The sequence below is a fragment of the Bactrocera latifrons genome, unplaced genomic scaffold (genome assembly GCF_001853355.1).
Source record: "Bactrocera latifrons isolate USDA-ARS-PBARC rearing strain unplaced genomic scaffold, ASM185335v1 scaffold_248, whole genome shotgun sequence".
NCBI lineage: Eukaryota > Metazoa > Arthropoda > Insecta > Diptera > Tephritidae > Bactrocera > Bactrocera latifrons.
Window position 1 is genome coordinate 192,773 of NW_017536052.1, and position 11,670 is coordinate 204,442.

Consider the following 11,670-nt stretch of genomic DNA (forward strand, 5'->3'; position numbering starts at 1 on the left):
GGGTGTGTGTCGATACTCTTTCCCCGACACTGTTGACAGTCATAACATCGAAGTCGTAGATAATTTCTTGCCAACATATGCTATTACGGACTGAGTAGGCAATTGAGAAGTGAAGTCCTCTCTCGAGGAACAAACACAAAATTCTATAAGTCACTAATAATTCCAGTAATGCTGTATGGTGCATGGAGGCATAGACGATGACAACATCTGATGAGTTGACGTTACGAGTTTTCGAGAGAAAGGTTCTGCGGACGATTTATAGTCCTTTGCGCATTGACAACGGCGAATACCGCAGTCGACGGAACGATGAACTGTAGCAGATATACGACGGCATTGCCTTAGTTGAGCGAAGTAAGAGACAGCGGTCGGTTCAAATGGACGAAAGCACTTCAGCACTTCCTGAAAGTATTCAACGCTCTATCCGCCGGGGGAAGCGATCAGGTGGAGAACACCTTAGCTATGCTTGGAATCTCTAATTGGCGCCAAACAGCGGGAAGGAAGAACGATTGGCGCGCTCTAACCGCGTAAATGGTGTCTACGCCAATAAAGAAGATGAAAGTTTGCATCGGTACTTTGCGCTCTGGACGTTAATAATTTCTGTCGTGAGCCAATTTTCACATTTTTAGCAGTGTTCTTTGCATCATGCATAAAACATCAATTTACTGGCATGGATTCGAACGCTGAAGATGCCATAGTATTTTTGAGAAGCTTGAGGTAGGAAAAGTAGTCTATTCTACCATCTATTCTCACCAACGGTCCAACGCTGTAGCAGGAAAACGATCCCCAGGTCATCACCCTACTAGCGCCATGCTTAACGGTTTTTGTGATGTATCTGAAGTTATATGCCTGACATTTGGGGCGATGGACAAATGGTTTGCCTTCGGATCCAATACAATTCACCTTTGTTTCATCGCTATAAAGTACTCTTTTTCTAAAATTTTCACTTTTTCTAAATGTTCTTTTTCAAAGTTCAGTAGTGCTCTTATGCTTTCTTTTGACAGCAATGGTTTGAGTCTAATGGATACGCTAAACCCAAACACTTCATTTCTTTATGCCTTAGTCTCTCAGAAAGATTTAAAAGGATCAACCTTGCTCTTTCTGACGACGGCTCTATCAACATATTCCGTTGTTTTGAAATTTTTTAACAAATTAGGATCACTTTTAACAAAATGTTGGCGTTATAACCATTTTTCTTGAACAATCCATAATTTTGGCAATCTGTTGGAAGAAAGCCTTTTTTGTGCACCTTTTCTATAAAGTCCGATGTAAATTTCTACCCATTTTGGGAACATTTTAATTTTATTTTATATTATATTATATTTGTACAATTAATTAAATCAACTTTCGTTAGAATGCTATTGAAAGGAGTAACAGCAAATAAATTAAGGATGATAACGGCATCAGCTTATCGTCATAAGTAAGGAAATTATTGCGATGCATGTACATATTTGATACATATCCGTACATATGTCAAACCCAATAATTGAATTGTTTTTTTTTTTTTTTCAAAGTGCGCTATTTCTCGGTCAATGACTGTATGTTTATTACAGGACATTGTATGAAGCATGGTAAAGGTATGCTCATATCTGTACATTTTAAATAAAAAATACAGAAACTTCAAATTTAATGAAGAATTATCATTCGAAAGAACATTCTTTGGACTTTATTTTTTGAAGATTATCTCTTTCAAAAGTTAACCGCAGCTACGTCTCAGATGGCCCAACCGTTGAGTTCAATTTTCGATGACTCGTTCGAGCATTTCGACTAGGAACTGGCGAATGACAAGCGTGATGTTTTGCACCAAGACCTGAAACGAAGCGGGATTACGCATAGACTTTAGACCTTAGTCTAACGATCTGATATCACACGATCTTGGTGGCCAATTGGCCGGCACAAAACGTGAAATTATCTGCTGACCAAAGTGTTCCTTCAATAAATCTATTGATTGATACCATATATGGGAAGTAGCGCATTATAGTGGTTGTCATTGACGAATGTTTTCAACGGCATCTTTTTTTCAAGAAATATGGACCGCCCCACCAACCACACTAAACCGTTGTTTTTTCTGGATAAAATGGTAGCACTTGAATATCTTCAGATTGCTTTTCATCCCAAACCACAAAATAACGTCACTGAAAAAACTTCAAAATTCTGCGAAATGGTTTAATTTTTAAAATGTTTGAAAAAATGTGTTACCAGAAATTGAAAATAAATTATTAAAACAGACTTTTTACTCTTTACTGTTCTGTATATTTAAAAACAATTGTTTTATATAATAAATTCGTGTAAACACACTAAAACTCAAATATAAATTTAACAGGATATCGTTTTTTAATTAAGATAGTTGTTTTATTATGTTCCCAACAATCCCCAATGATTTCAACAGAGATTACAGTTTGATCATTCACGAAGAAGAATTTGATTATCTAGAAGCCACGGCTAAGGCGCATATACATATATACATACATATGATACAAGTCTTAACCTATCCATCCGCTGAGAACGTTGCCCACATCATAACACTGTTTTATTCGCTTCTTCATATACATAATTAATAAGTTTAGATAGAACAAATCAAATTTCTTTTAACCGAAAATTATTTATCTATTGCAGTATCTTCGGTCAATTACCCACTTTTTGATTTGTGTATTAATTTTGGCGTCTAAAGATATATTAAATATTTCTCGTATTCGTATAGTATTATCTTGAAAGCTTAAATGCAATAAGATTACTTTTTCTTCTTATTTTTCTCTTCCTTTTTCTTGAAGAACTTTCTTCTTGCTATACTAAGTTTGTTTGCTTTCTGGTACCATTTCTGAAACTTTTCCATTAGCTAAAACAAATAAATGTTCAATTAATTAGAATATAACTAGTGTGTTCTATACAAACATCAGTTCAAACTAAATGAGATCTACTACGACAATTTACTAATTACCTTCTCTTCTGGAGGAAATATTGGTGGATTTGCGCCAATGAAATTTGTTAAAAACTCGAAAGGACTTAAAGGTTTCGATTTCAGTTTCATACGGCGGCGCACATCTAAAGTGTCTGCAATATTATCCGTGACATCACCGGAGTTATAGTTTTTAAACACCTTAGCTAATGCAGAGTAAACGTAATCATCGACAGAATCATCACCAGCATAATTTGCCAGAACTTCTAGCCAAAGCAGGAAGCTGGTACCATAATCACATCTGGGAATCAATAGCGACTTTTGAAACACACGTCTCATTTTTGGTTTTGCTGACCATGGAGCGTCCGTTGTGCCCAAAAGCATTATTTTATCTTCTTTTTTGATTGCTTTTAAAATTTTCGTGCTGATAACTTTTTGAAGCAGCCGAGGATTCAAATACTCTTGCTCTTTAGGAATCCTTTTCCAATACACTCTGTGCACGTCCTGTATAAATATTATCGCTGGTTGGAACGCTTTTGCAACTTTCATAACCACGTGCATCAAATAGTTCAAGTCTTCATTACTATAAGCTTGTGTTTTTTCAGGACTGAGGTTCATAAAAACAGCATCTTTGGAAATTGGTAAATGAATATACATACATATGGCATTTTGAGATACAATACACACATATATATGTGTATAAATAAACAAGGAAAAAGCTTGTTTGAAGCGATCGTTATGTTATCGAATCGATACATCGTTCGTTCGAATGGATTCATACTAAAAATTTTATTGCGCTTGAAAGCATTACCGACGTCAGTAAGTTATAATTTCGAATGACAAAAATCTGTGTATGTATGTATACATATGCAATAGTGAAACAAACTCAGCCAACTAATTAAGTTGGTTGTATGGTTGTTCGCATTAAATCACATAATTTCTAAGAGAACATGTTCACTTAATGTCATTAAAATACTTACATACATATCTAAAATATCTAAATATTTATACACTCATATTTGAGAAGTTCATACCATAGAAATTATGAATGTCTACACCACCTTACATAATTTTTCACCTTAAACCACAGTGGTCCAGAAATATGCCCACTTAATATTCATAAAAATCACGACTTTTGACAGATATAAAAAAATAAGTCAACCCGAGTGACACAAAACATTGCATTAGGTATATGGGGGCTCTGGTACATACCTATGTGGTATTTCATAATCGAAGACACATAGATATACGAATATAGTTTCAGTTTCAATGAAGTTAAATACTATACCTGCGACCTACTTTACCTATTTCAAAAGCAATAATTTGAGAAAGCAACTTCTTTCCATTATTCAAGGGTCCCGCTATACAAAGAGATTTCGGTTTATCTACAGTAAATTCTCCCAATCCAAGCATGCATTCTTGAACAACCATTTTAATATCGCCTTTAGCCGGTCCCAATGTGCTGGAAATATAGACAACAAATAAGAGATCGTTAATTAAGGCAGTTTTATATACAAAATAATAAGGAACATATGTATATGTATGTTCATTAAATTTAATTATAGTACATTTTTCAACACAGTATTTTTTGTAGATCGGTCTTCTTAGAAAATCAACATAAAATGATAAATTTTGTATTTTAACAATTTTATATTAAAATTTGTAACAAATGTGTGAATTATAAAGTTGTTAGTTTATGAAATATAACATTGTTGAGGGCACTGATTTCGAATTTCGGTAGTAAATTTTAATAATTTCGGCTCGATGAAATGCCAAACCTCAAAAGGGAAAAATATGGCGTCGTTTGCTGTCCCTATCGGTCTACACGTATTTAAAAATCCATTATTACAGTACTAAGCAAAATTTTAACTTTTTTCGTCACATGCAAAGTTATATAAAATTTTGAATTTACTAGGATCACTAAACAATAATATGAGAATAAAAAATGTACGTCAGGTTTTCTTGTGTTTTATCAAGAGCTCAAGCCTAGAAATGGTACAAAGCCTTCAAAGACGGTCGAGAGATCGTTCTTCGACCTCTTCGACTGATGGAAATATTAAAAAAGTGAAGGATATGGTGCTGGAAAATCATTAGACAAGACTTGAGATGGCAAGAAAGCTCGACATCTCTTGAGAGTCCGTTCGAATGATTTTGGGGAACATTTTTCAAATTTCATTTCACCATCGTATTCACCAAATTTTATTCCTCTAACTGAAATTTCCGCTCCTTAGAATATATTTTCGCTGAAGGGGCTGAAGTTCATCCCAAAAGTGCTCATGATAATAATTAAATATTTTGCGTTTTATTTAGAATTTCCGGGTACGTTTTTCACATGTCATCCTATAAAGAGAACCTTAAATGGCCGTCATTTAGAAGATAGATGAAAATCGTTGAAACAGCGCTAAAGACCCAAAACTCGAGTTAGTAAATGGTTTTGACGATTGGAGGAGCAGTGGCATACAGGGATTGTTCGGAAAGTAATAGGATTGATTTTCTTCCGCAGCGACTCTACTTTGGAGCCAGCGGACGACGTACCGACGATCGGTAGAGGGCGTTCCTAGCTAACGAACGAAAATATTGGTCAGTTAACTCCGAGCACCTAGAGAGTCAGGACAAACATTTTCGCGTGCCGTGTTTCTGTGAGTGGTGCAAGCCGAAAATGTAGTGTTCGTTAGAGCAGAGAATAAAGGATCAATCGGGTCCGACAAGACATCGCACCCGATTTGAAGTTGCACCACGTCAACGCCCCGTCTCACACCGCCTTTCTTGTGAACAGCTACCTAACCAAGGCCGGCTCCCAACTCCGCCCTACAGCTCAGATGTGGCCCTCCAGACTGAAAAGGCCGATGAAAGGCAAACATTTGGAGACGTTAGCATGCCCCTCGGCTCTCCAGGCTATATTACTATTAACATACACTTATTTAACTTATTTATTTGATAAAAAGTACAAACTTACGTCAAATGATCTTCGTCTCGAGTGTCATCTGCAACAAAGTTGAAGTCCGAAATAAAAGACTCGAATGTCTTCTTCTCGCATTTTTCTATTATGCCTTCTGCTTTCAACTCCTCATACAATGACTCAAGTGTACGATCAGCAGTCATGTCTTTAACCTTTTTCTTTTTCTTCTTCTTTTTTTTAGATTTAGCTTTTTTGTGTCTTTGAGGTTTATATTTTTTATTTAGGTCCATGCAAAGAGCTTTTCGAAGTATTTCATATTCCAATCTAAATTTAAGAAAATTATAATTATTACTTAAAATAAATATCACGGTATTAAAAAAATGTTACTGATTCATATTATTACCTAACTAACTTATACTTCCCTACACCACCATTAGTTACCTATAAATGACCAACCTCGTAACATAATTTTATACTTCATAATTGCTTCGAAATAGTGGAATAAATCGATTAATATGTACTTTTTATAGAGTCTAGGTGCAGTGATGTGTGTCAAAAGTAATACCAGTCTACATTCAGTCGGATTTTTATTTCTCTTATATTAATTGTCATACATATGGGGACTGTGGTAATTTATTTACCGATTTCATCACTTTTCAGTACCAAACTATAGTATGTCCACATAATACGTTCACTTAATTAGATATCTTATTTACTGAAGGAAATGTATGATAAAAGTGCCCCAGAATAAGGAAAAATAATAATAGAAATAATTTGATTACCGCATATATTCATCCACCAATGCTCTTAGCTCTCTATGTATAATTGCAAGTTCTCCTTCCGTTACCCAATCCTTTATTGCTTCATGATTTTTATTGAGATATTCATCAATCATCCTCCAGTCAATAGAGTACTGCTTTATAGTTTTCTCAATATTTACTGCAAAAGAATAGTATATAGTCTCCTTTTTAAAATGTTTACCAATTAAGAGGTTTGCTATACCTTTTACGACACATTATACTAGTGACAAAAGAATAATTACAAATAAAAACGTTATTTCGTATGATATGACAATATCTATCTCTTTGGCTATCCCTAAATCAAGGACCGGCGTTATTATGTAACATCAAGGGTTTATTTAACTCGAAAAAGAGGTAATATCTAATTAATGGCACACAATAAACACGTTCGAAGAATCACAGATGTGTATACACTACATGGGTTGAAAAACCATAAAAAACTGTCCACCTTCCTAAGTCTTATTAAATTTTGCAACACGTCTAGAATATTGTACTAAATTTTCATGTTGATCCGAGTAATAATTTCGGAGATACTGCCTGGAGAACTTGTGCGCTCGGGGCTAGCTAGGCTAAGTGTCCCGTGTTTAAATGTCTTTTTCTCAAAACTTAGTTTTTTTAAAGTTGGTTGGTAAGATTTCGCGAAAACTACTCAACCGATCTTCATGTAATTTTACGCAGGTCGTTGAGATAAAATTCTTAAAGACTTCGACGAAAGATTTTTTCTAAGATAACAAAAATATCGCCAAATTTTCTGTGAAATTTTAATCTTTTTATAAAAAATGTCTGCCAAAAATCCAAATTTCAGTTGTTTTTTTTTTTTTTGCTTCGTCCAAGTTTTAAGTTAAGGTTTATGCGAAAACACGTACACGTTCTGTAAGGAGTTATCCTGCCAACGCGGAATTGGCGTCGCAATGGGCGTGTACAATTTTTTTTCCAAAAATTTCAGAATTTCTTTGTTAATTGTGTATGTTTGTAACAATAATATTTTCTAATAAAACACTTAATTTCGTATATGAGAAAATTGTTGAAAAAATGCTGTTTTTACCCGAGGAAACCCATGTATCCCCGATCGATTAATCGATTTTGCCGTTTAAGCCAAACATATAGCTTTTATCATATTGCGTAGGTTAGATTCTATTATAACCGATTTATGGAAGATGTTCGTGGTAGTTATCTGATTTTGTCCAGACAAATGTTATATCATAAAATAGCGAATGTTTTCTCTTATGCTGTTTTGAACCAAACTTAGGAGACATTATTAAACCACTCCTGTCCAAATTGAAGTTTTTAGGTTAAATATAATTTGTGGCTAAACCACAAAACTTTGTCGAAGAACAGAGTTTTGTGGACTGGAAATCATCTGAATATTCTGATTATATAACTTCACATCTATTTCGATTAGTTTTAGCTGTGGGATTGATTGAAAAGGTACGCACAAGAGTACCGTTAGATGAATAAAATTAAAATAATCTGTTAGTAGGAGCATAGGGTTGTGATTTCCCCATAGTTCATAATTTAATGAGACAGAATTTAGATATGAAGTAGTTAATTAATACATTAACTTACATATATTTTTATTAGTCTTCATATCATACGCTATGTCATAAATGCCATGTTCCTTCATCTTTTTCCTCCGCTTAGCCTCTTTTATTTTTTCTTTTCTTATTTTGTCCTTTTCTTTCTTCCTTTGTTGTTTTGCTTTCTCTGCTCTTTTTTTCTTTTCTTCTTTGGACAAATTCATTTCGTTCAACTTTTCTTTAAACTCCTCTGGAGAAAATGTTTCATCGATCAAAACTAAAACAGTTCCAGATTTTAGCGCATCCGGATATGGATGAAAATCTCCCACTTTATCGTAACTGCAATTGTAGATCTTTAGAAAATGACTACCTAATAATATAATATTGTAATGCTAATCTTACAATTCCTTGAACCATGCACGTATATGATCGGATATGTCTTCCATTATCCATGGCGACCTTTCTTGCAACAACCTGGTTCGCTCATCAGTCATCAATCGAATGAAATCTTCATCCAGTTTTATCTTCAACTTTTCATTTCTGTATGTTTCCATAACAGAATCAATATACTGGTTTGGATTAATTAACCTCCTTTTCGTTCTCATACCGTACAATGTTTGTTTAAAAATATGCCTTTTCTTAAGTATTTTTTGACTTTTATGAGCCCTCCATGCTAACTGAATCTTTAATGCTGCTTCGTTACGAATTCTATTAAGTTCATCTTCGTCGATCTCTACAATTATATATGCATTTACAAGGCTTAATAATAATAAAAAGTATTACTACCATTCCTAGTTACTTACCGTCTTTCGATTTTCGCTCAATTTTATCTGCTCCTACTAAATACTTGCAGTGTTCATTTGGTTTTACAAAGTCCGCATTGAACATTGTTCTTTTCACTGGTATACTCATTGGTTGATCGGGTTTATAAGTAAATGTGTAATGAACTTTTCTCCGTTGAAACACTTTGAGATTTCTTTTATCATATTTGATGGCGGACTTATAAACACGGGCGCTTCTAGCCCTTTCATGGGCTTGTATCAGCTTGACTGCCTCGCTCAAAATTAATTTGTCCTTGTTATCGGCATCAGTTTTCTCTTCTTCATTCATAAAAATTCTATTCTCATACAGTATGTTTTGTAGTTCAGGTGGACGACGATATAAAAATTGCGGAGAACGCCATATAACCAAATCATAAGGATTGAGCTTTCGTGCAATTAAGGCTTTGTCTGTGTAAACATATTCACTTAATTCCAAATTCTTTAGCTCTGTTTTTAATTCCATTAAACGTCGAACGGCAGCTTCGACTAATGGTCTAATCACTTTACGCTTTTGAACTTGAAACGTATAGTTATAAACATAGCTCAGTTTGTTGACCAATTCGACGTATAATACATATAGTTCCGAAAATATTCTATATGTAATCAACGGATTGGATATTGGCTCTTTTCTTTTTAATATATTTTGCCTTTTTATAATGTCTTCAATATCCTTTTTTGTGCCAACCCAGAATTTGTAATTAAAATCAAAAGACATATTTGCAGTTTTATGTCCACAAACAATTTTGACGCGAATTTTATTTTTATTATTGTATTTTTGACAACACAAAAATTTATTTTGAGAATGATGTACTCATAACATAATTGAATTATTATTGAATTCTGGCTCATTTCAATCATATTCCTTACAATACTACTACAAAATGATTTTTTTATGTTTATTTATTGGGTGTATAATAGTTAAATAAATTGTCTGTACTTTTGTCCACGATTGTGGCCGTAATTTTGATCTAAAACAAAAATTTAAAAAGATTATTAATCTGTAGGAAAGTCGATATCGCTCTATGGAAGCTGTTTTTTTTTTTTTTTTGTTTTTTTTTTTTGTGAAATTTGATATACTCCAAATTCAGTTTGAAGAATTACTCCCCAGAAAACAACTAAGTTATAAAATTTTCTCCATTTTAAGGGATCTTATTAACGCTGATCACCTTAACATAATTCAACTAATTTCTATTCAACTTGAGAAGGAAATATTTTGTTTTTTTTATTTTTATTTTTCCACAAATGTGAGCGAGAAACGCTCGTAACTCCTACTTTGAACTGAATTGACGACCAGATTTCAGCTTTTCGCTGCCGTCTTCCCGCCCGCCCGACTCTACGTCTCTTTTTGAAGAGGTCGATTCCGAACTACTTTGTCTAGCGTTCTTGTTGGTAAATATTAGTGTCCATGCTATAAATGTCCCCAGTCAGAGCCGCTATCTACCTCTCGGAAACGTAGTCGACATTCATGGCCAAGGTTGTCTCAATGATGAGGCAAGGGTTGACGAACGCCCTTATGAAGCAGAGCATTCAGAACCGAGGCATACTTGACATTAACTCTCCAACCCTATCTGTACAGTGTCACGTCTACATACTAAAGTGGCGGAACACCACGGCTACCAGTCCAAATTGTAACCAAATACAAAAACCATCGTCCTAAGAATAGTACGTATCGGTTAGAGTTCGATAGTCCGTAGGATTTCTTCAAGGTCATGAAGGTCGCAGCACATCTGGCCTAAAGAAAAAAACAATGAGAGCTTTTATACCTAAAAACCTACCGAAAATGTTTACGTTATTCGATACATAGAGGTAAATTATCTCAACAAAACGAGTGCTGGACATCAAATATAATACTTTTAGTTTCGAAGAAGACCTTATACTCTTGCAACATGTTAGGTGAACGAAACTAGTATACTCTACACTCTCTTGGTTGTCTGTAACACCTAAAACGGTTAAAGTTTTTGGGTTTTTTACTTTTATATTGTACGAAAGCAACATACTAAAAGCCAAACTTACCTTCCCAAAACCCCTATATATTTGTTTATTTAAAATATTATGGAGGAAAACTTATTTTGACTAAAATCCAAGAAACCCTTATATCCAATCAAAATCAGTAGGTTTTATATTATATTTCCTGAAATCTTTAAGTGCTGAACACATAGGGCGCGACAGACTCCAAGCGGCATCTGTCAAAGGATTAAATAAACACTTCTTATGGACACAGTTGCTTATTTAGATAGCTGCATGATTACTTAACTTAAAATTTCTCAAGCATATCATAAATTTTTAAAGACAAGAATTGCATAAAATTTTTGTAACCATCTTTTTATTTAATAAGAATAGATTAAAGTACATTTAAGTAAATGCTAATTTTTTATTACAGCAAATGCAATCCTTTAGAAAATGTCGGATATTAAACGATCTTCGTTATGCATTAGTGCTTGACAATACCAGATTTTAAGGTAAGGGCAGGATCAACAAGTTGTCTCTACTGCCGTGCTATTACTTTCATTTACGTGGTCACAAAGTTAGTGGGATAATAGAAAGCAGAGTTATTAAATTTCACAAAACTACTGCTGCTTTTACCGTTTGATTGCCATTTGCATGAAAGACATTCAAAAGTTCCACTTCAAATTCTTTTTCCGAAACCACTGACTTTTAAAACTCCACCACTACTTTGGCCTCCATAAGCCACTATGTCACCATCTGCCAATAATATACTAAAATATTGATTGTACATATG

General features: G+C 34.1%; 1 protein-coding gene across 1 annotated transcript; it reads right to left on the reverse strand.

Moving 5' to 3' along the window:
* Positions 1 to 2,484: 2,484 nt before the first annotated feature.
* On the reverse strand, positions 2,485 to 9,691 carry LOC108969298 (IQ and AAA domain-containing protein 1). The gene is made up of 8 exons (XM_018933928.1): positions 8,913 to 9,691; positions 8,512 to 8,842; positions 8,159 to 8,448; positions 6,575 to 6,731; positions 5,850 to 6,116; positions 4,198 to 4,355; positions 2,936 to 3,522; positions 2,485 to 2,833 (listed from the first exon to the last, which is right to left on the reverse strand). Exons 1-8 carry the CDS (start codon positions 9,643 to 9,645, stop codon positions 2,729 to 2,731), a joined length of 2,628 nt encoding a protein of 875 aa, XP_018789473.1. The 5' UTR covers positions 9,646 to 9,691; the 3' UTR covers positions 2,485 to 2,728.
* Positions 9,692 to 11,670: the final 1,979 nt, after the last annotated feature.

What these genes read in the sequence shown, in the direction of transcription:
- LOC108969298 (XM_018933928.1), bottom strand. Translation starts at nt 9,645, where the DNA reads ATGTCTTTTGATTTTAATTACAAATTCTGGGTTGGCACAAAAAAGGAT. An exon ending in GAAGACTAATAAAAATATAT is followed by an intron (nt 6,732 to 8,158) that starts GTAAGTTAATGT and finishes ATTCTTTTGCAG; the next exon opens with TAAATATTGAGAAAACTATA. An exon ending in AATTATTGCTTTTGAAATAG is followed by an intron (nt 3,523 to 4,197) that starts GTAAAGTAGGTC and finishes CAATTTCCAAAG; the next exon opens with ATGCTGTTTTTATGAACCTC.